At 41.8% G+C, this 25,630-nt stretch overlaps 2 protein-coding genes across 51 annotated transcripts in view; one reads left to right on the top strand and one right to left on the bottom strand.

The window, feature by feature from the left end:
- The window catches only part of LOC126456897 (proline-rich protein 2-like), a 739,962-nt gene that overhangs the window by 238,923 nt on the left and 475,409 nt on the right, over nt 1-25,630 (top strand). For 6 of the 31 annotated variants that reach the window (XR_007585406.1, XR_007585404.1, XR_007585405.1 and 3 more), the window contains one exon: nt 23,692-23,785. The exons of 14 other annotated variants lie outside the window; for them this stretch is intronic. Coding sequence is in view for 12 of the 17 variants with exons in the window: in XM_050092743.1 (XP_049948700.1) it covers nt 23,692-23,785 (94 nt within the window). In the remaining 5 variants the exon portion in view is untranslated. Of the gene's footprint in view, nt 1-16,755; nt 16,878-23,691; nt 23,855-25,630 lie in introns of those variants that run through there. 11 more of the 31 variants (XM_050092738.1, XM_050092744.1, XM_050092745.1 and 8 more) reach the window with 5 other exon arrangements.
- Nucleotides 1-25,630, bottom strand: part of LOC126456902 (proline-rich protein 2-like) — a 494,957-nt gene that overhangs the window by 346,477 nt on the left and 122,850 nt on the right. The gene's annotated exons all lie outside the window — the stretch shown is intronic.

The raw sequence follows: 25,630 nt of genomic DNA, 5'->3' as shown, positions 1-25,630 counted from the left end.
AAATTAATGGACATTTTATATTGTGCTGCATGGCCTGTAGGTAAGGTTAGGTTAATGTTTTTTAACGTCCCGTCGACAACGAGGTCATTAGAGACGGAGCGCAAGCTCGGGTTAGGGAAGGATGGGGAAGGAAATCGGCCGTGCCCTTTCAAAGGAACCATCCCGGCATTTGCCTGAAACGATTTAGGGAAATCACGGAAAACCTAGATCAGGATGGCTGGAGACGGGACATGGACTGTAATGACAATGTTGTATGGAGAGCTGATGAGTTTGTTTGAGGCATGTTCGCAAAAGAATTTCAACGCAATGGTAATTATTCTTCAGATAATCCTTTTCTTTCTCCTTTTCTATAGCTAGAAAAATTAAAACAATGATAAAAATCGTCAATTGACAGGCAGCACAAATACCAGAAATTGTATGTCATTATCGCTAGTAGTTAACTTAAAAGTGTTCCTTATATAGCAAAAGAGAATATTTGTGGGAAATGATGTTTGAATTTTTAACAACAGTTCATTAATGCTTTGCCTGTCTTGCTCGTGAAAGTATTTCTTTTTCCTCGCATCACTCCTCTATGAATGACATATTACTGATTACGTGATTTCGATAGAACATCACACATAATAATATTCGCTATGGTGCATATGACACTAGAATGGTATACTACAAAGCGTATAATGTGCTCTGCCTACAAACCTTGAACCATTATATGGATTATGTTTAAATGGACCAGACACTTGGTTCGAATACCATAGGTACCAACGACCAAAGCATGTATATGCGCTTAATTACTCCTACTAAATATTGTCATGGGCATTGTAAAGTAAATTTCCAGAAACTGCTCTGACACTGAGTTACTAAACAAGTGTCACCAAAGGATTACACGGAATCAGAATTAGAGAGTGAAGAACGTGATTTTTACCAGATTTCTGATCCTCATATACTTCAAACTTTTTTTGCAGAGAACGTCGTAGTTGATGTGATCTTATACCTCATTAGAGCTAGGAGGGTTGTCCGCATTATAACAAAAACTGTTGTTGTTTTGTTACTGATTACGTCCATGAACGCTTGATCTTCATACAGAAGCTATTTTCAGACATATAATAAGTGCAGTGTACTAAAGATACAATACAAAGACAACACCATGATATTGTAGTATTCTTGAGGCTCGCCATTTCAAACTGAAACATTTGACTGCTGTCCCACGTTCGCCAACTGTAGGAAGATGTATGACAGATGATTTGTTATATATTTCCAGCTAATATTTTACGAAAAGCTTGTGTATATATACTTGTTAGAAAAGAAATTAAAAATACCGTGCTTGGAATTAAGCTAAACAAAAACTAAGTATATTATTTTGAGAAGAAAGTATCTACTATTTCAGTTCACAAGAAGCACAAAAATTACATTTTCATTATTACCTAGGTCCAGGGAACGTTAATGACGGCAACTTCGAAGATATTAGGGAAATTGTGGTATAATAAGGGAAAGGCATCAATAAATAATAATATAACCATGAAAATGTCATTCGTTTATAGCACACAAATACGGAGTAGCTGGTACTACACAAACCAGCACATCTACGCATACAAATTTATACACAGCCAAAATTGTACAACATCATGCTTTGGGATATGTACTCGGAGTACCTAGTCAGTAGTAAGCTACAATAATACAATTAAATCTTGTGTATCAGATGCTTCGCACAAAATCCGACCACACACTGAAAAGTCCGCAACTTTTATGAGGTTCAAGAAAAGAGAAGCGAGATAGCTCAGACTGTCAGGAAATAATTGATCGTGGCACATCACTGAGAAAATGTTTTCGGACTTTGAATTAGATCATTACGTTTGAACAAATTAAAAAAAATACAACATTCATCTCAGCAGCAGTGAACGAGCATCTCATCACAGACGTGATCACTCGTTACGGAGGAAAAGGAAGGATGTGACACCGGGAAAAGCTCCGTCGACGAAGCAAAAGTTTTGCCGCTGAGTCATAACATTCAGATCTCAACTAAACATTTTCGTTGTCATAAAATCTCAGCAGACAGTACACGGAAAGCAAATGTACGTTGGTAGTATTGTAGATTTAGAAAACATCTACATCTGCACCTACGTGACTACTCTGTAATTCACTCTTAAGTGCGTGGTAAAGCATTCTTCGAACCACCTTCAGAACATTTCTCTACCGTTCCACTGTTTAACACCATGTGGGGAAAAAGAATACACGCATCTTTCCGTATGAGCTCAGATTTCTGTTATTCTATCATGATGATCATTGCTCCCTAAGTATGTTGGCGGTAATAAAAAAGGTTTCACACTCAGTGGAGAAAACTGGTCATTGTAATTTCGTTATAAGATCTCACTGCAACGAAAAACCCTTTTGTCTTAATGACCACCAAACTCTTTTATCATATCCGTGACAGTCTATCTCCTGTCTTCCGATAGTAGAAAGCTGCCCTTCTTCGAGCTTACCTGTCTGGTAAGGATCCCATACAGAACAAAAATAGTCCAGCAGAGGACGAACAAGCACAGTGAAGGCCGTCTCTTTAGTAGAACTGTTACAGGTTTTCTGTCAATAAAATGTAGTCTTTGGCTTGAGTAAATATATGGCTCTGCTAATGCATAACGACAACGGATGCACTGTTATCCTCATCGCCCTGACACGCCTTATATACCCTCAACTGCTAGTGCTGCCACCCGCCAACTGTGCGTGGCTACTGAGTTCATGTCGAGCATTGATGGCGATAACACAGATAATAGTGTATGGAAGAGCGAGTATATGAAGTGGCAAATGCAAAATGCCGCATCGCTACTAAGTATACACTATCTAATCAAAAGTATCTGGACATTTATCGGTGGGCATTAACATGCGGGGTATTGCCTTCTTGACGTCTTGAACTCTACTTTCGTTGAGGTATCTGCATTTCTGGCGAAGAGTGGCAACCCGTTCTTCCTTAAGAGCCGCAACCAGTGAAGGTAGTGGAGCTAACGGCTGGAGCGGCCTCGACGTTCTGACTCATCTCAAAGTTGTTCCATTGGCTTCAGGTAGGAAGTCTTCGCACCCCCAGTCCGTTTCAGGTATAACGCTGTCTTTTAAGCGGGACAATCGTCTCCAAACTGAATCTCTACTGTACACAATAAACCATGATTTAAAGTGTGTCCACATGATGACACATTCAACCTTTCCCTGAGCGTAATATGGCTACCAGAAGTAAAAATGCGACCATACTTTAACACCATCTCCTCTGTGCTTCGCTGATGACACATGATGGCAGGTAACCTCATCCACCCTTCCGCCAAATACAAATCTTCCATTATATTCTAAGAAGGCTCTTTAAGTTTTTATGTTGGTAACGCGACCACTGACTGTGCTGTGTGCAGTCTGCGGCTGGTTGGACCCAATGTTAGAATATTCGCTTGTATACTGTTGGGCTGTTGGATGTGAACAGCACGTAGCGTTGTACAGTTGGAAGTGACCAGCCAGCAGTGTTGGATGTGGGCAGAGAGATACCAGAGTTTTGAGAGCCGACGATCTGGACGTGCGTCCGTCAGAAAAAGGAAATTTGTAAGACTGGATGCCATGAACTGATATATATATATATATATATATATATATATATAAGTGATTCATGAAAGGTAAAGGTTATTGTTAGGGCCATTCTTTCGAAGGATTATTGAAAGTCAGATTGCGTTGCGCTAAAGAATTGTGTGTCAGTTTAGTGGTGAACATTGTAAGTAATGAGAAATCTGTCTATCGACGTCCAGTTTTGCTCCGCTGTTTGAAAATCAAATAACGTAGAAGATTACCAGCACAGTCACTTATAATTTTTCTAAGGGGAAGTTACAATACAGTCACACAGTGTAGCATGATTCATCGTTCCAGACCACCTGTTTCCAGTCATCAACTATGTAGCAGAGTCGCTCTATATTGCACCTCAAATGTGTGGGTTATGAGGTGCTGCTCGGCCATTGCACCCCATCCGTTTAAATTCCCTACAGGTAGTCACTGCACTTGCTGAACTGCTGGTAGGGCTTTTGAACTCACGAGTGAATCCTTGCCTCGACTTCAGGCACTTTTGCAATGCTCGGAGTCCTGCCTGGAGTCAGTTTACCTGTGACTGTTCCTTCGCGTTTCCACTTCAACATCACGTCAAAATTAGTCGATATGAGCGCTTTATGTGGGCGTAAATGTTACTGAGGGATTCGTTACGCAGGTGACGTCTGATGCCTGGTCCAAATTTGAAGTGAGTGACCTCTCCTGACCCACTCATTCTGCTGTCCGAATCCTTTTGATCTGATCCTATGCCTCGCCTGTGCTTAGGTAGAATATATAACCGTACGAAATCAGGAAACAGTTATCTGTTGCGGACATATCCAGAAATGTTCCCTCCCCATAAAGTCTTCTGGGAAAGATGTTTATTCTGTCCACTCAAACATAGTAAGAGAGAAAATGAAAACTGAGTTTTAATCCTGACGACGACGGGGTCACTACTAACATAGCTATGAGGAAGGGAACTGGACGAGTACTATTGACAATCAGTCTCACAGCATTTGCCTTGAGAGTGTCAGGGATCCACAGAAAGCGATATCCTGACGGGCAGAGGGTCATTTTAACTTCGGTCTTCTTTAATACGAGTCTAGTATCTTTATTATTGTCTTATCCCTCGCATAGGCTACCTTGCATAAGAGCATCGACACGTTATTTTCTCAAGAATGACAATCCATCTACACAACATCGCTCACGATTCCCAAAACTTAAAATGGTTCAAAAATGTTTCAAATGGCTCTGAGCACTATGGGACTTAACATCTGAGGTCATCAGTCCCCTAGAACTTAAAACTAATTAAACCTAACGAACCTAAGGACATCACACACATCCGAGGCAGGATTCAAACCTGCGACCGTAACGCTTGCGTAGTTCCAGACTGAAGCGCCTAGAACCTCTCGGCCACAGAGGCCGGCCCTAAAACTTAAGGTATGCGTCATGTAACCACGATCTCCTTTTCATTAAGCCATCTAGATTTCTATTTATTATTAATTGTGACTAATATAGATCGACTAGCAATTTAGCTTCGGGTCTAAGTTGTGAAAGGGAAGAATGAGCTGAAACTACACAAAAATTACGGGAGTGTAACACTATAAGTAATGCTACCTCAGATTTTTCACAAGTCATCTTACACACTTCAAGAGCTTGTAGAGGGGACTAAGGATATCTCGTTATACATAGGAATCCATGTCTGGTAACGTTTGATTCCCATGTTAGAAAGAAAGCAAGAGCTACTCAATGGCACGTCATCAGACCGCTGTGACGCCCCCCCCCCCCCCCCCCCCCCCCGCGAATCCCACCCTTCTGATAACCTTCCAATATCAGAATAGCATTTGCAACCTACGTCCACAGTTATTTTCTAGGTGTATGCCGTTCTCTGTCTTCTTCTACAGTTTCTTCCCTCTACAGCTCCCTATAGTACTATGGAAGTCATTCTCTAAAGTCTTGACGCATGCTTTACCATCCTTCTTGTCCGTGATTTCCATATAGTCCTTTTATCTCCGATTCTGTCCCTTCTACCTGTCACTGTTTCTCTCCTCTCCAATTTTCTTGAGAACCTCTTCATTCCGTAACTTATCAGTGATTTAATTTTCCGCGTTTTTCTATTCCACCACATCTCAAATGCTTCGATCCTCTTTTGGTCTGGTTTTTCCACAGTCCATGTGTAACCAGCACACAATGTTTGCTCCAAACGTCATCAGAGTTCTCATGTGCGAAACTTTCCTTCTCAGAGTAGCACCTGCAACCTACGTCCAGAGTTATTTTCTAGGTGTATGCCAGTCTCTGTCTTCCTCTACAGTTTTTGCCCTCTACAGCTCGCTCTAGTACTATTGATTCCTTGTAACACATCCTAGAATACTTTTTCACTTTCACCGAAGACAGTATGGCATCAGCGAATCTTATCATTATTATCCCTTCACCTTGCGTTTTAATTCTCGCTCTTGAACCTACCTTTTATTTCCGTCATTGCTTCTTCGTTGTACAGATCGAAAAGTGGTGGCGAAAGACTACATCCTGTCTTACACCCATTTTACAGTAATCCATGTACTTCTTCCTTGGTCTTCCAGTCTTATTGTTCCCTCATAGTTTTTGTACATACTGTATATTACCCGTCTTTTCCAATAGTTCACCCGTCTTTTTCTCAGAATGCCAAACATTTTGTACCATGTTAAATGTCTAACGCTTTTCTCAGGTCAACAGAGCCTGTGAACGTGTCTTGATTTTTCTTCATCCTTCCTGCCATTTTCAACTTCAACATCAGAACTGCCTCTGAGGTGTCTTTTTGCCTTTCCTACACCCAGACCGATCGTCATCTAACAGATCCTCCTTTCCATTTCTATTATTTTGTATATTATTCCTGTCAGCAGCTTTGATGAATGAGCTGTGCGATAATTCTCCCACTTGTAGACTCTCGCTTAACAGTGATATTCCGACTCCATTCTTAATGTTGCCGTCTTTGATTTTAATTTCTCTGAAGATCGGTTCGGCCTCTCTGTTTGCTGAGTGAGTTCTTCTGACGATCATTTGTTTGTCAGTTTCTTCACATGTATCCTTAGTTTCCATGCACTTCCTATTCATTTCATCCATTAGTGACACGTATTTGAGTATCCCAGAATTACCCTGCATATATTTTTGTACTTCCTTCTTTCGTCAATCAAATGAACTATTTCTGTATTGGCCATAGCTTCTTCGCAGTTACCTTCCTTGTACGTAACTTTTTCTTTCCACCTTCTGTGAATGGCGTCTACAACTGTCCTTAGCTCTATAACTGAACAGACTACTGAGCTACGCAGTGATTTTTCCTGGATAGTTTGTTAAACGTCAGCCTACTCTTCAACATTACTAAATTGTGATCTGGATCTTTATCTGCTCCTTGTTACGACTTACAGTCCAATATTCGGTTTCGAAATCTTCCCCTGACCATGCTCTGGTTGGCGTCTTTCTACATATACCGGTCCTGTCTAAATATATCAATATTTTTGTGATTCTTGAAGAACGTAGCCGCAATTCCTAGCCGAAATGTATTGCAGAGCTCAATTAGTCATTCTCCTCTCTCATTCAATTACAAAACCCATATTCTAGCGTAACGTTTACTTCTGCTCCTTCCCCTTTAACTGCATTCCAATCCTCAATGACTATTAGATTTTCATCTCCCTTTAGGTACTGAATGACGCGTTCAATTTTCTCATACAGATTTTTCCTAAAGCCAAACCGATCGTCATCTAACATATCCTTATTTTATTTTCCATTATTTGATACATTATTACTGTCAGCATTTTGAATAAATAACCTGTCTAATTGCTTGTGCCTTAATTATCCCAATTGTAGTCTCTTGCTTGACAGTGGTATCCCATAACATTCTTAATGTAACCGCCTTTGCTTTTAATTCCCCTGAAGATCGGTTCAGTCTCTCTGTTTGTTGAGTAGTTTCTTACGACAATCATTTCTTTATCGATTTCTTCACATTTATCCTTAGCTTCCCTGCATTTTCTATTTATTTCATCTATAAGTCACTTGTATTGTAGTTTCCCCGAATTTCCCAGAAAATTTTTGTTCTTCCTTCTTTCGTCGATCACCTGAAATATGTATTGTGTTAGCCATGGCTTACTCCCAGTTGACTTCCTTGTACCTACCTTTTTCTTTCCAGCTTCTGTGAATGCCCTCTACAACTGTCCTTGCCTCTATAGCTGAACTGACTACTAAGCTGTACATTGATTCTTCCTGGCTACTCTGTTGAACTTAAGCCTACTGTTCATCATTACTAAATTGTGATCATTATCTGTGTCTGCTCTTTGGTACGCCTTACGGTCCAGTATTTGATTTCAAAATCTTCGCCTGACCATGCTCTGACTGGGGTATTCCTATACCTTCCAGTCTCTTCCAAGCATACATCCTCCTCTTGTGATCCGGAAATTTTTTTTTTTACATTGCTAGCCGAATTTTATTGCAAAAGTCAATTAGTCTTTTATTTCTCTCATTCAAATATCAAGTCCACATTCTCCCGTAACGTTTTATTCTGCTCCTTCCGTTTCAACCGAGTCCCAATCCTCAGTGGCTGTTGCACTTTCATCTCCCTTTATGTATTGAATTATCCGTTCGATATTCTCATACAGTTTTCCTATCTCTATGTATACCTGAGCATTGTTGTCGGTGTTGAGTTGATGTCGATTTTGAGGAGAACAACCGTTTCACTGAACTGTTCTCAGTAACTCACTCTTTTCCTGTCCTCCTATTCAAACGAATGCTACTACGGGTATATCATTTTCTGTTGCAGTTGATTTTATGCTATACTCGTCTGACCAGAAATCCTAGCCTGCTCTCCAATTCACTTCACTAAACACCACTGTATCTAGAATGAGCCTTAGAATGTCAGCCATCTTTATTGCATCAAAGTGTTTGAGGCCTGAGAAATATAATTAATGAATTATCTGCGTAGATGAATTAGAGTCTTCAAACCCAACTGACATAATCTGCCTCTCTGAACATCATGCGACCACTGGTATAGAACTTTTAAGTGTTACAGGGTTTAGCTTGGCATCTCACTTTTGTAGATCAGAAATGGAGAAAGGAGGAGTTGCCACATTCATCAGGAACTGTCACAAATTTAACAACATAGACATTCATAAATTTTGCCTAGAACAGCATATGGAAGCATGTGCAACAGAAGTAGAATTTCACAAAAAAATTCTTCATAATATTAAGTGTATATCGAGCACCTACAGGTAACTTTAATCTATTCGTAAACCACCTTGAAGCTGTACTGGCCCATTTAACAACCATAAACAAAGAAATAGTGGTTGCTGGTGATTTCAATGTAGATTTCCTTAAAGTCTCTCCCAATAGGAACTAATCTGAGTTAGTAACACTATCATTCAACTTAATTCCTACTGTAAAGTTCCCCACTAGGGTAGCCAATTGTTCACAAGCAGCCATTGATAATATCTTTATAGAAAAGTCCAATGAACAAAATTATATTACAAAACCAATAGTCAATGGCCTCTCAGACCATGACATGCAGTTCGTTCTGTTAAATGTTAATACTGAACAGGATATAAAACCTGTTAAATCTGAGCTCAAGAGGGTAATCAATAAGCCGAAAATTTATTATTTTTGGACACTACTCAGAGACATTCATTGGACTGATGTTTACAGTGCTCATGGCATGAATGAAAAATATAACACTTTTGCTAATAAAGTGCTTACCTTATTCCAACACTGTTTTCCCCCAAAACTTACCAAGGTTAGAGCAAAGTCTACAAAGAAGCCATGGATTGCTCAAGGAATAGGGGTATGTTGTAAAACAAAAAGAAAACTGTATCTGTCAGTCCCGAACAGTTATGATGATGATGCTATAGCACATTACAAGAAATACTGCAAAATATTAAAGACTGTAAAATGGACATCAAAGCAAATATACTACAAGGAGAAGATAGTCATATCAAATAACAAAATAAAGACAATATGGGATATAGTGAAGTAGGAGACTAGTAGAAACAGACATGAAGAGGAACAAATAGCATTAAGAGTAAATGATACATTGGTGACAGATGTGTATAGTGTTGCAGAACTTTTTAACGAACACTTTATAACTGTTACTGAAATGTTGGGGTTGTCAGGTTCAGTAGAAGCTGCTATGGAATCCTCAGACCAGACATTTCAAGTAACTTCCATGATATGAATTTGACCCTCACTACCCCAGCAGAAATAATGTCCATCATAAAATCTTTAAAATCAAAAGCATATAGTGGATATGATGAAATATCATCAAAGTTAATTAAAGAATGTGATTCTGTGATAAGTAACATATTAATCAATCCGTGTAACCAGTCGTTTATCAGTGGAATATTTCCTGAATGGATGAAATATGCTGAAGTCAAGCCACTGTTTAAGAAGGGAGATAAAGAAACAGCATCAAATTTCCGTCCAATTTCACTGTTGCCAGGATTCTCAAAAATTTTAGAAAAAGTTATGTACAATCGGCTTTATAACTATCTTATCTCAAATAGCATACTGTCAAAGTCACAGTTTGGATTTCTAAAGGGTTCTGATATTGATAAGGCTATCCACACGTACAGTGAAAATGTGCTTAATCCAGTAGACAAAAAATTTCAAGCAACTGGTATATTTTGTGATCTGTCAAAGGCATTTGACTGTGTAAATCACAATACCCTTTTAAATAAATTAGAATATTATAGTGTAACAGGAAATGCTGCAAAATGGTTCAAATCTTATATCTCTGGCAGGAAACGAAGGGTGTTATTAGGAAAGAGACATGTATCAAGCTATCAGGCATCAACCAATTGGGAACTAATTACATGTGGGGTCCCGCATGGTTCGATTTTGGGGCCCTTACTTTTTCTTGTGTATATCAATGACCTTTCATCAGTAACATTACCAGATGCCAAGTTCGTTTGCTTTGCTGATGATACAAAAATTGCAATAAAGAGCAAAACAAGTATAGTCTTAGAAAGATCAGCTAATAAAATATTTGTGGACATTAATCACTGGTTCCTAGCCAAATCTTTGTCACTAAACTTTGAAAAAAAAACTACTACATGCAGTTCAGAACTTGTAATTAGCGTCCCACGAGTATATGCCTAACATACGATGACAAGCAGATAGAAAAAGTGGACAGTGTTAAATTCTTGGGATTACAGCTTGATAATAAATTAAACTGGGAGGAGCACACCACAGAACTGGTGAAGCATCTTAACGAATCTCTATTTGCGATGCGAATTGTGTCAGACATAGGGGATATAAAAATGAAAAAGCTGGCATACTATGCTTACTTTCATTCCATAATGTCACATGGGATTATTTTTTCGGGATTATTCATCAAGCCGGGCTAAAGTTTTCCGGGCACAGAGATGTGCAGTAAGAGTTATACGTGGTGTTAACTCAAGAACATTCTGCAGAAGCCTGTTTAGGGAACTAGGGATACTAACTACTCCTTCCCCATATACTTATTCCTTAATGAAATTTGTCATTAAAAAATATATCACTTTTTCAAAGCAACAGCTCAATTCATGGAATATATACTAGAAATAAGAATAATCTTCACAAGGATTTAAAGTCATTTAGTCTTGTACAAAAAGGTGTGCATTATTCAGGAACACACATTTTCAATAACTTGCCAGCAGCCATAAATAGCTTAACAACCAATGACATTCAGTTTAAGAGAAGACTAAACGATTTATTGGTGGCCAACACCTTCTACTCCATTGATTAATTTCTCAGTAAAACCAACTAATATAACGTCTGCACAATTTCAGTGCAGTTATGTGTTCATTGTCAAAATATGTGTGTGTGTGTGTGTGTGTGTGTGTGTGTGTGTGTGTGTGTGTGTAAGTACAATCTAACTTCTGCACCATTTCTGTGCAGTAATGTGTTCATTGTACTATAGTAGTTGTATTACACGTTCATTACCCTATAAATAAATAAAAAAACCTTTTTTATTTTAAATTCAGTGCATTAGCATCTGTAAAATGACTCTTTCATATAGTGTTCATAAAAAAATGATGATCATTTCACTTGGGACCTGTGGAATGGTACATTAGCTTATTTGTTTTAGTTGTAAATATCTGTCATGTATCGTTAATTGTCTGACATGTTCTGCAACCTGTAGGACCTCCTTACTATGGATCAATTGGAATGGAAGTAAATCTAATCTAATCTAATCTTAGCATTTCCCTTTTCAGATTGTCTAGCTTCCCTGCCACGTTGAGACTCCTTAAATTCGACAACCCGGTTCTTAGAACGTTAACCTCTGATTAGTCATTCAGTCTTTTTCTCATGGTTACCTCCCTTTGGCAGTCTTCTCCCGGAGATCGAAATCGGGGACTGTTGTGAAATCTTTTGCCTACAGAGAGATTATCAGGACACTTGTTCAGTTACAGGTATCATATGCTGTGGATACACATTATGTGTCTTTAATGTAGTGGTTTACACTGCCTTCTACATGCTCATGCCGATGATAATTGACTATTCGTCCGCCTTTTTAGCTTAGTTTCCTACCCCATGGGGCGAGAGATTGTTCTGGATCTCTGTCCACTCGTCCACCCACTTTGACAATGACGTTGAGACAACCAGGGTGACTTCTTATGCCAGAAGTCTGCGGTTGCCATTGATGATGATTTTTATTTAAAATTTAAGCAGTTTCGATGTTCGCACCTGGGACCCAGGACGTTTTGATTAATAGTCAAAAGCGCTACACTTTCTTTTCTCTCAGTTTTCTTGTTACAGGTGGTAGCTCGTCCTCCCTTTTTCCTTGATTACAAAGGAAGTTACGAGGATGAAGTATCTATTTGCCACAGCCACTTTGACCCCTAAAGAAAGGATGACATCTACGCTAACTTTAGACATGCCCCCCTAACTACGCATATTCCAGTAACTCTACCTAAACATAACAAACGAGGAAAGGGGAGGGGCGAGAGGTTTTCATATGTTTGTAAGAGAGAGGAAAGTATTTTGTATTCTAGTGATCACGTTACGTTTTAGTGCTTGTTTATGTTTGTAACAGAGAAGAATTTTTCTTTGTTTGAGTAAACTCGCTGTGTAAACCATTGCACATAGTGAGCCTTCGCCTGCCAGTGGTACGCATAATTTTGGAACAAAGGTATCATTTGAGGCGTAGATCAATGACACATAAGGCCAGGAAAACGGAAGGGAGGCACCTGTGGAGGGGACAAAATGATACTGACGATCCGGAAAGAAGGGCGAAAGAGAAGGATCAAAGGGTTCTATGGGCAGGAGTAGAAAACGCAGTTCATAACGGGGTTACCTGTGGTGCCAAAAGACCGAAACGAAAGGGAAAGAAGAACATTTATCATGCTCTAATGTGCGAAGAGAGCTTAACTGCCCCATTTACCTTGCACCAGGAAAGGAATTTCCAGGAGTCATAGTTTTGGAATACAGTTTAATAATTATATATCGAGATGTCACGATATTTTAAAGACAGTTCAGCACAAAAATATGCAGAGGAATCTCTATTCTGAGGGTGAGGATGGAAAGAATGATTCCGAACTAACGTCACAACGAATGTGTTAGTGACAGACCTAGCTTGAAATGGATAAACTTGGAACAGAAATTGCGGCTTGTCCTTATCACAGGAACCATATCAGCATTCACCTTTATCGTAACCACGGAGGGTATACACTATGTGGTGAAAAGTGTCCGGACACCTGGCTGAAAATACTAACAAGTTCGTGGTGCCCTCCATCGGTAATGCTGGAATTCAATTTGGTGTTGGTCCACCCTTGGTCTTGATGACAGCTTTCATTTTCGCAGGCATGCTTTCAATCAGGTGCAGGAAGGATTCTTGGGGAATGGCAACCCATTCCTCACGGAGTGCTGCACTGAGGAGAGGTATATATGTCGGTAGGTGAGTCCTGGCACGAACTCGGCGTTCCAAAACATCGCAAAAAAGTTCTTAGCATTCATTTCAGGACTTTGTGCAGGCTGGTCCATTACAGGAATGTTATTGTCGTGTAAGCCCTCCGCCACAGGCTGTGCATTATGGACAGGTTCTCGATGGGGTTAAAAGATGCAGTCGACATTCCCGAATTGATCTTCAACAGTGGGAAGCAAGAAGGCGTTTAAAACATCAATGTAGGCCTGCTTTGTGATAGTGCCACGCAAAACAACAAGTGGTGCAAGCCTCCTCCACGAAAAGCACGACCACACCATAACAACACCGCCTCCGAATTTTACTGTTGGCACTACACACACTGGCAGACGACGTTCTTCATTCGCCATACCCACAGCCTGCCATCGGATCGCCACATTGTGTACCATGATTCGTCACTGCACACAACGTTGTTCGACTCTTCAATCATCCAATGTTTACGCTCTTTACACTAAGCGAGGCGTCGTATGGCATTTACCGGCGTGATGTGTGGCTTATGAGCAGGCGCCCGGCATTGAAAATCAAGCTTTCTCACCTCCCACCTAACTGTCACAGTACTTGCAGTGGATCCTGATGGAGTTTGGAATTCCTCTGTGATAGTCTGAATAGATGTCTGCCTATTACACAATACGACCCTCTTCAACTGTCGCTGGTCAGTGTTGGTCAACAGATGAGGTCGGCCTGTACGCTTTTGTGCTGTACGTATCCGTTCACGTTTCCACTTCACTATCACATCGGAGACAGTGGATATGGGGATGTTTAGGAGTTTGTAAATCTCGCCCACAGTCGTATGACACAAGTGACACCAACTCACCTGACTATGTTCGAAGTTCGTGAGTTCCACAGAGAGGCCCATTCAGCAGTGTCACGTCTAATGACTACTGAGGTCGCTGATATGGAGTAGCCGGCAATAGGTGGAACCACAATGCACATAATATGAAAATCGTATATTTTGAGGGTGTCCGGATACTTACGATCAAATAGTGTACATCACCCGCATTTTTCTCAGAATTTCGAACATCCTGTACCATTTTATAGTGTCGAACGCTTTTTTCAGATCAACACATTCTGTGAGCGTTTCTTAATTTTCTATCAGTCTTGTTGCGATAGAAAGTCGTGGGACTAGGGTCTCCCGTCTGGTAGACCGTTCGGCACTTTCGGAGTCCGTGAATTCCGCGGAGTGCTCCATTCTGCTCTCTCACGATGTCTAATGACTACTGAGGTTGCTGATATGGAGTACATGGCAGTAGGTGGCAGCAAAATGAGCCTGATATGGAAAACGTATATTTTGGGGGTGTAACTACACTCCCGGAAACTGAAATAAGAACACCGTGAATTCATTGTCCCAGGAAGGGGAAACTTTATTGACACATTCCTGGGGTCAGATACATCACATGATCACACTGACAGAACCACAGGCACATAGACACAGGCAACAGAGCATGCACAATGTCGGCACTAGTACAGTGTATATCCACCTTTCGCAGCAATGCAGGCTGCTATTCTCCCATGGAGACGATCGTAGAGATGCTGGATGTAGTCCTGTGGAACGGCTTGCCATGCCATTTCCACCTGGCGCCTCAGTTGGACCAGCGTTCGTGCTGGACGTGCAGACCGCGTGAGACGACGCTTCATCCAGTCCCAAACATGCTCAATGAGGGACAGATCCGGAGATCTTGCTGGCCAGGGTAGTTGACTTACACCTTCTAGAGCACGTTGGGTGGCACGGGATACATGCGGACGTGCATTGTCCTGTTGGAACAGCAAGTTCCCTTGCCGGTCTAGGAATGGTAGAACGATGGGTTCGATGACGGTTTGGATGTACCGTGCACTATTCAGTGTCCCCTCGACGATCACCAGTGGTGTACGGCCAGTGTAGGAGATCGCTCCCCACACCATGATGCCGGGTGTTGGCCCTGTGTGCCTCGGTCGTATGCAGTCCTGATTGTGGCGCTCACCTGCACGGCGCCAAACACGCATACGACCATCATTGGCACCAAGGCAGAAGCGACTCTCATCGCTGAAGACGATACGTCTCCATTCGTCCCTCCATTCACGCCTGTCGCGACACCACTGGAGGCGGGCTGCACGATGTTGGGGCGTGAGCGGAAGACGGCCTAACGGTGTGCGGGACCGTAGCCCAGCTTCATGGAGACGGTTGCGAATGGTCCTCGCCGATACCCCAGGAGCAACAGTGTCCCTAATTTGCTGGGAAGTGGCGGTGCGGTCCCCTACGGCACTGCGTAGGATCCTACGGTCTTGGGGTGCATCCGTGCGTCGCTGCGGTCCGGTCCCAGGTCGACGGGCACGGGCACCTTCCGCCGACCACTGGCGACAACATCGATGTACTGTGGAGACCTCACGCCCCACGTGTTGAGCAATTCGGCGGTACGTCCACCCGGCCTCCCGCATGCCCACTATACGCCCTCGCTCAAAGTCCGTCAACTGCACATACGGTTCACGTCCACGCTGTCGCGGCATGCTACCAGTGTTAAAGACTGCGATGGAGCTCCGTATGCCACGGCAAACTGGCTGACACTGACTGCGGCGGTGCACAAATGCTGCGCAGCTAGCGCCATTCGACGGCCAACACCGCGGTTCCTGGTGTGTCCGCTGTGCCGTGCGTGTGATCATTGCTTGTACAGCCCTCTCGCAGTGTCCGGAGCAAGTATGGTGGGTTTTTTTTCCATTTCCAGGAGTGTATATGTGGCTGGCCACACTCTCCTAAATGAGGACCCAGTCCTGAACAACTACGGAAATGTGCTTGCTTTAAGAGCTTCAGGATGCCAACCTTACAAATATCATTGATGATTTACTTCAAATATAAGATTCTACAAGGCAGCTACAGGTATATTTGTCATTTAAATCGTTTATACCACGGTACATGGCCATACACGTGCTTCATGAAATTACGTATGTAAGGTAACGTTGTACGCCACCCTCAGTAACGCATGACCACTTTCTTTTTCGATGTGACGGATAATCTCCAAAGTAACACACTGGACTTAGTTTGAACTTTGAGAATCAGCAGGTAGATGAAGGAGTGTGCGGCTTAAGACGACTACTCTCTTGTTGAGTCAAGACACAAAAAGTTTCATGTACGAGTACTCCCGACATAACTTATTGGTTAATTTTTTCTTTGAGGCAGACATCATGGAACAAGCGGGTGTAGATGAAAAACTGAGCGACAATAAGATATGCAGTTGGTCGCAGCTGTGCTCTGTGACCTTGTGATACAACCGGATCCTCCACTGTCGCATTTGGACTGCAGTCCCTGCTCGGTCCCTTTGTTAAAGAGTCACGGAATTACGAGTACTCCACATCACGCAGTTGCGAGCCTTATAAAAGCTCTGCAGCCCGCGCTCACCTCAGCACTTCCATCACCATGAGGGCGACAGTGGCAGCTCTTCTCCTCTGTCTTGTGGTGAGTAGTGTGGGCTGAGGCTTTATAGAAATTTGTGCTCTACGTATCTTTATTGGTACTTACTTTTACACCCACTTAAAACACTGAATGCTCCAAATGTACCACAATTTTCTGCCTGTAACATGCTAATCTCGAATCTAAGGGTCGGAAAGTGTTTACAACTTCGTCGGTTCTGTAGGCGACTTCATATTAGTTCCACACGTACAAATAAAAAGAGTTGTGAGATTGTATCAAATTCATCAACTTCGTGTGAATCGTTAATGAACTATACACGCATAATATCAGTAAATAATCTGCATCCTCCTTCTTACTGGATCAATATTTGCGAGAGTAACAGCTGAAATCCGCGTCTGAGCATCCACGCGTTATTACTGGCAGAGTTCAAAAATCGTAAGACAACAGTCCAAAAAGTTTCGAGAATATATTAGTACAATGTACAGAAAAATTAATATGGTGGTTTTAATGCTTAAGGTATCCTACGTACCCCTCCCCCACTTGATTAGAAGACACAGAACATTCACACACCCACGAGTAACTGTCAGTGAAATCTGTCTTTGACATGTTGTTCAACTGGTGTGTCCTATTGGTTTGAAAGTCGGTTACGTCGTCAAAGCGTTAACACTTCACGTGAATTTCTGCACTTAGTCATTCTGCAGTGACTTCGATTTCATAACACCAAATCTCATCACCCGTGATGATTTGTTCGAGGAAAGAATTGTCCACGTGTTTCATTTCAAGGTAGTCACGCCATGTGCCCAGGCATCGTTGCCTTCGTTCAGGAGTCAAGACAAATGGGACAAACCTGTTACACAGTTTCCTTCTCTTCAAGACATTCTGAAGAATGCCTTAAACACTTAGAGATGTTGCTCCATTGCGATTTCTGACACAACCGTGATTACACCGTATGGTCGCACGTCGACTATGTACTTGACACAGCCTACTTACCTGCTTAAACTGACTCGTTGAAGTATGTCTGTGTTTTTTAGTTGTTCAGGTTGCCACTGTAGTTACTGGACTGATTCGCTTATACACCAGCAATAAAATCTGTCTCGGAATTTTCTGGATGGACGGTGAATGTAGAAAAATGCCATCAGATTTTCTTCCTCGTGTCGTGCTGGTACTCCATTTCTAATGCTTCTAATGATCTTGCATCTGCATATCTTCATTTTTATGAATGATTACAGGATATTTGTTATCATCTGTGTCAATCCTTGTTCTTCACTCATGTTGTGGTAAAAATCCGAGTAGTACAACTCTCATGACACACAGCTAAATATGAGAAGTAAACAAACATAGCGATTAATCACGAAGATAAGAATTGAATTCATCATGAATCAAAACCCTAAATTATTTCTATAGAGTAACAGAACAACACTATTATTTAGTGTATTAGAAGCTCGTTACCGGGACTAGATGGCTTGCTTATTTATTCCATTCTGATGGTAGACAGAAAGGGAAATCAAATCTTATATACTGACGGCGAAAACCGCAACACCAAAAAATCATTAATGTCGAGTAATGAAATTACGGGAATAGATTTGCCGAGGTAACATATTTAAATCATTAAAATTGCAAGATCACAGGTTAACGTAAGTGCGAGATAAGCCACTGCAAATTTGAAATACTGGTACATTAATAACCGGTGTAGCCTCCAGAATGTTGAATGAAAGCATTCAAATGTGAATGCGATCTGTTGTACAGGTACCGGCTGTTAGTTTGCGGTAATGGGTTCCACGCTTGTTGCACTTGGTCGGTGAATACAAGAGCACTTAATATTGTTTGTGGATGATCTGCAATATCACGACTCACTGCAGAGCATATTGAGTTACAACAGCGGTACGTGGGTGAGCGTTATCCTGTTGAAAACACGACCTGGATTGCCGTTTATGAACGCCATCACGACAGGTCGAATTATCAGACTGCCGTACAATTTTGCAGTCAGGGTGGGTGGAATAACCGCCGGGGTGGTCCATTTGTCATACGAAATCGAATACACCTCAGACCATAACTCCAGGCGTAGGTCAAGTGTGTCTAGCATGCAGACAGGTTGGTTGCAGGCCTTCATCTGGCATCCTTCTAACCAGGTCTCACCCATCACTGTACCGAGACACAAGCAGCTTTCATCAGAAAACACATCTGGCCTTCACCATGCCCTACAGTGAGCTCTTTCTTGACACTACGGAAATCGCAAATAGCGGTGGCTTGGGATCAGTGGAACGCACGTTACAGGGCGTCTGGCTTGGAGCTGTCCTTGAAGTACCCGATTTGCAACAGTTCGTTGAGTCACTGTGCTTCCAGCTGCTGCCCAAATTGCTGCTGCAGATGCAGTACACCGAACACAATGGTCTTCTGTCTCGGTAGAGCCACGTGGCTCTTGCTGCTGTACGTTCTCGTGACCACCAGCAGCCCTATACAGTGGCTGTCCTTCCAAATCTTTCTACAGTGTCACAGAAGGAAGATCCAGCAACCTGATTTACATTCATATACTGCCGCAAGTAGCGCGACTCTAATGCGACTGGCGCGAAATTTGAACAGGCATCTTCCTTCAGATGCAGTAACAACTTTCGTTTATGTGGCACAGCTCCTTCTTGATACTACGAAATCTTTCCGTCAGTGTATATAGAGCCACAATGGCAGGGAGGGGTGATGGAGATGAAGAGTGAGCACAAGAGGTTCCAGAGAAGGTCAAAAATTCTTCATTGAAGCATCTGCGTAGCACACCAGGTCAGTGGCCTCTGATTTGTGCTAGGCTGCGTGCCTGCATGCCCCACAATGCTGCCGCAAATTCTCTACAGTGCGCGGGCGGCCTCGTTGCATAAGCTGGCCCACGGTTTCCAGGCGTGTATCCTCGTCAGTATCTGCTACGGCCCTGTGCGGTGCCTCGGTTGTTTCACAGTGGGAAATGCCCATCGCTTAGAGGCGCCCGTCCTCCGATAGAGGAACCTGGCTGGCATGCATGGGGTGAGGGGGGGGGGGGGGGGGGTGACCCGCTGCATCCTGAGCAGGAGACTGCCTAGCTGCTGAGGGATTGTCTGCTGCGCTGTGGCACTAAATCCGGCAGGGACTTAGTGTGTAGATCTGTTGCCCTGCTGTGACCTCAAACTGGTGACTTCTGCTGCAGGTCCATGTGACGACCTGCCACAATCCTGTCATGCAAACCTGAGAATAATTTCGTTGCAAACCGTCTGGTACTTACAGTCGGCAGTGGCATATTTATTGTGCATATGCTCCAGTACCAGTAACGTGTCCTAAAACACCACTATCACTACCAATGTCGAAATCTGGCTTGCCACATGCTGCACGAGCTTGTGCAGTCCTGTTGAGTCCATGCTACAGTGCATCGGCCTTGTCGAATTATCACAGTGAGAATGTCCTACGCTAGCCTGCTGACAATGCTGCTGGAATACACTGTTCTAGTTCTAGTTCACATTGTCATATATGGTCAGTATGCTACAGTATGTATGAACCTAATCTTCAGTAAGCAACATCTATTCCTAGGTGGAATCTACTTATCTCCAATAGACTATCCCTTTGATTTACTGATCATAATAGAGAATGAACGGCACACTAAAGGTAACTGAAGTTAAAAGCAAGATATGTTGAAAAGAGTTGATTGCAGGACATAAAGACTGTTTTACTACATACCCATCCTTTTAAGATTTTCACTTCAGTTAAATATCCCAGCATCATAGGTCTTGTGTTATTGCTAAGTTGTGACGGATATAAATTCCATACAAGATAATTGCAATCTCATTTTACTCTGAAAAGCCAAAGAAACTGCTTAACATCGTATAGGGTCGCCGCGATCACGCAGAAGTGTCGCAACACGACAACACGACGTGGCATGGAGCGAGTAATGTCTGAAGTGGTGCTGGAAGGAACTGACACCATTAATGCAGCAGGTCTGTCCATAAATCCGTTAGAATACGAACTGGTAGGTATCTCTTCTGATCCGCACTTTGCATGGCATCCTGATATGCTCAATAACGTTTATGTTCTTAGACTTTGGTGGTCAGCGGAAGTGTTTAAACTCAGAAGAGCGTTCCTGGAGTCACTCTGTAGCAATTCTACGCATGTGGATCGTCGTATTGTTCTGCTGCACTTGACCAAATCTCTTTCGGAATGCACAGTGGACATAAATGGATGCAAGTGATCAGATAGGATGCTTACATAAGTGTCACCAGACGTATCAGGGGTCCCATATCAGTCCAGTTGCACACGCCCAACACCATTATAGAGCCTCCACCAGTTTGAACCGTCCCCTGCTGATACGCAGTGTCCATGGTTTCATGAGGTTGACTCTATGCAAGTACACGTTCATAAGCTCGTTACAATATGAAACGAGACTCGTCCGACCATCAACAGTCCAATGTCGGTGTTAACGGGCTCAGGCGAGGCGTAAAGCTTTGTGTCGTGCAGTCATCAAGGGTACAAGAGTGAGCGTTCGGCTCCGAAAGCCCATATCAATGATATTTCGTTGAATGGTTCGTACGCTGATATTAGTTGACGGCCCAGCATTGAAATGTTGCAGCAATCTGCGGAAGGACTGCACTTCTACCACTTAGAACTATTCTCTTCAGTCGTCGTTGCTGCCTTTCTTGCAGTATCTTTACCGGCTGCAGCGATGTCGGAGATTAGATGTTTTGCCGGATTCCTGATATTTACGGTACACTGGTGAAATGGTCGTACTGGATAGTCTCTACTTTATCGCTACCTCGTTGATGCTGTGTCCCATTGCTGGTACGCTATAACACCACTTCCAACTCACCTAGATCTTGCTAACCTGCCGTTGTAGCAGCAGAAACCAATCTGACAACTGCGTCAGACACTTGTTGTCTTGTATAGGCTTTGCCGACCGCAGCGCCGTAGTCTACCTGTTTGCACATCCCTGTGTTTGAATATGCAAACCTTTACCAATTTGTTTGGCGCTTCAGAATAAGTAAAAGATGATCTGATGCTAATTCAACTGGAACCCTGTCCAGACATTTGGGGTGTCAATAGAATCTATTGTGGTGTCGAGAATGAGACACGAGCGTCAGTTCCTTTTGATTTTCTTCATACGCCGATATCTTTCGTTACAGATCAAACTCCTAGACGTGAAACAGCACTGAGACTGTCATGAACATTAACGTCCGTTGTTTTGTGCAATTTTTACGAGTTACATCCTTATAGTCGGCGCCACAGTTCAGAATTTCTCCAATTTTCTCCAAGTGCTTCACAGCTATGCTTCACATGTCACTCCTGCTTGCCACCACGGCCACCTTGAGGATTTGACTTCATCAACAGCGTCACCAATCAACTCAATAACCACAGACACTATGGATACGACAACTATTACTTTTATATGTCACATTTACACCCAGAACATAAGAATGCCAGTGGTGTCTTACTCCAACGGTACAATTTCTCCTTTTAATCCATACCTACAAGATAGAAGGAAAAAACTTATATTAACAATTATTAAAGAGGTCAATGACTTAGAAAGGAGCTGAATATCTGTCAACAAAGATTTCTGATCACCTCCCTAATGCCATAAAATAATTGACATACAGCAAAGCAAGTTTTAAAGGTAATTTAACACCATTTCTTCAGAACTGTTCGGTATATTCCATAGACGAATTTTTCTCTAAGAACTGGTAGTCTGTAAAAATAATAAAAACACCTAGGTCTTAAGTGTAGTTACATGTGAAGGCCAAAAACTTAACATGCCAACTAATGTTAGAACTATTGTACACATATCTTGCAAGTTATTGTTTGCACATAATTTCAGTAATAAAAAAGAAAAAAAATTTCAAATTTCATCACCGTTTCTCTTCCTTTGAAGTGTCGGAAACTAGTTTGATGCAGGTCCTCCTGCTAGTCTAACCTGAACAATCCTCTTCGTCTCTGTGTAACTACTGGAAGCTCTAACAATTTGAACCACCTTAATAAAGTGATGCATTGCTCTCCCACTATAATCCCCCCCAAAACACTTCACACTTCCTTCTATTACCAAACTGACTCCTCAGGATGTGTCCTACTAACTGATCCCTTCTTTTAATAATGATGTGCTACAAATTTCTTGTCTCTGCAATTGTATTCAGTACCTCCTCAATAGTTATTCAGAGTATCCGTCTAATCCTCATCAAGGTTCTGAAGCAATACTTTTCCAAGCTTCTATTCTCTTCCTGTTTGAAGTACTTATCATCAGTGTTTCATTCTCGTACAGGGCTACGTACCACACAAATACCTTCAGGAAATATGTCCTAACACTGAAGCTCATATTCGAGATCAACAATTTTGTGTGTTTCAGAAACACATGGCTTCACTATTGTCATCCACAATTTATATATTCACAATTTATACCCTCTTTTCTTCGGCGACTGTTATTTTGCTGAGAAAACAACAAAATTACTTTTAGGTCCCTTCATAAGCTAATGCTTTCAACAAATATAAATAATTCATTATCTATTTCTTATATAACTTTTTTTATCACTTGTTCTGGGATATCAAGTATACCATAACAGTAGTTATTTATTATTTCTTTTCTGGCGAAAAACAAATCATGACATGAAACTACATTAAATTTCCATGAATGCATAGGCCTACATTTCTTTGTGATTCCTTGAAGCAATAGACAATAATTCAGTTTCTGCAATAAAACGGTAAGACTGGTTTCTAATGTACGTCAGGGTAAAGAAACGCATCTGATAATTCAGTCCTAATAGTACAAGTCATAATTTCTGCGATTCATTGTCGTCATTTCAAAACTACATTAATCTTAATATCCCTTCAGAAGGAATACCACTTAATTTCCGTCTATATTCCACTACAGGTATCAGCATGCCGCAGCCAAGAGACTCCACCTGGCCCTCCTGGACCAACTGAAGGGCCACAACCAACTGGTCCACCAGGCCCACCAACTGGAGGTCCTGATCCAACTGGTCAACCTACTGGAGGTCCTGAACCAACTGGCCCACCAGGCCCACCAACTGGAGGTCCTGAACCAACTGGAGAGCCCCAGCCAACTGGAGGGCCCCAACCAACTGGTGGGCCTGAACCAACTGGAGGCCCTCAGCCAACTGGCGAACCTCAGCCTACTGGAGGACCTCAACCTACAGCGCCGCCTAGCCGTATTTGGCGTGGTGTTTTCTAGTGATGCAAGATTAGTGCACCAGGAAACATTAAAGGATTTCAACTCTTTCTAGTTGATGTTAGCCAAATTAATTGATGGAAGTGTTCTTACGATACGTAAAAGTTAATTCTGATTAAACCATCAAAGTAAAGGCTCCATTATTGTTTTATTTACTGTATACTGTAAAATCAGCCAGTTCTCCAAAGACATGATACCAATATACAGAAATCATTACCTCATCAAATCCTTCACCACAACACTAGCAGTTCCAAAAGATGCTGTGCATGGCCGATGGAGTCCGTATTACCGACTATGTGAGCTTCATGAATTGATTCGTTTCTGGCGAAAAACAAATAATGTCTTGAAACTATATCAAATTTGCATCAATGCATGCCATTCTTTATGATTCCTTGAAGCAATCGACAATAATGGTTGATCATGTTCACTCATTCATTTTCTGTAATAAAACAGTAAGACTGATTTCTAATGTGTGTCAGGGTAAAAAAACTAATTGGTCTTTCAACGATATTCAGCCTTTGATGTTCTGTGATGCACCTTGTGATCTGAGGAGATTTCTTAGAAAACTATTTGCCCATCATTCGCTTACAAATTTTTTACCATGTCCGCCCCAATAGCTCAATGGTCTGCTCGTTGGATTGCCATTCTTTATGTATGTGAACTAGTACACATATATAATTAGTTGGATAGTGTGATTCTTAAATTTCAAGGGCCTACTAGTATAATAAGTTGCCTTGTAACAAAAGTATTTATCTGGGATCCGGAATGTATGTTTTCTAGATCCTAGCATATCTTCCGAAAAGAATATTAAGCGGAACTCAGCGTAACGAAGGAAGCAGCAATAATAGAAGGGATAGGAATGTAGCTGTTTTAGATTGCTCGTAGATGGTGCTGCCATTTAGAGGGAACCTGTCGGTAGTGAGAACCTTAGCTGCATTCATCAAGATACGACTATTTATCAACATAAGTAGATGAATGTCCTCAGTATTGTTTGAGGATAACTTCATCAATAAAAATAGAAGTCACTAAACTTAATCACACTGACCTGACCATTCCGTTTTATTTGAAGCACAATGGCTACATGAATGTTACGACATTAAAGGTAAAAAATTAAAAAGGAAACATAACATAGTGCGAGTCATAAAGGACATAATGAGCAGATGCATCTTTATTACAGCGAAAATATTCTTGAAGTCTCTCTATGCAATACGCAGCTCTGAGTAATACATGGCTATCCATATAAAATTGGGTGGACTGAAAATTTTTCAAAGGCTAAAGCAGAACTGTGTAATTTGTGATCAATCTTCAGTAGGAAATTCTTCAAGCTGAAAGTTTCAAATTACTGAAGGTTGGCCCTCCAAAAATTTCCGATCGAGTCTTTCATGATGAATATGAGAATGTGCTGCTGTTAATTTCTATGTAGGGGAAAGATACTAGCAGTAAACACTACATCTACATATACATCTACACAGTTACTCTGCATTTCACACTTAAGTCCCTGGCAGAGGGTTCATCGAACCATTTTCATACTACTTCTATACCATTCCACTCTCGAATGGCGCGTGGGAAAAAGGAACACCTAATCGTCCCGTTCGAGCTCAGATTTCTCTTATTTTATTAT

Source organism: Schistocerca serialis, chromosome 2 (assembly GCF_023864345.2).
Source record: "Schistocerca serialis cubense isolate TAMUIC-IGC-003099 chromosome 2, iqSchSeri2.2, whole genome shotgun sequence".
NCBI classification, from domain to species: Eukaryota; Metazoa; Arthropoda; class Insecta; order Orthoptera; family Acrididae; genus Schistocerca; species Schistocerca serialis.
Note: the sequence above shows the minus strand (reverse complement) of the source record. Positions and strands in the feature narration are given on the sequence as shown.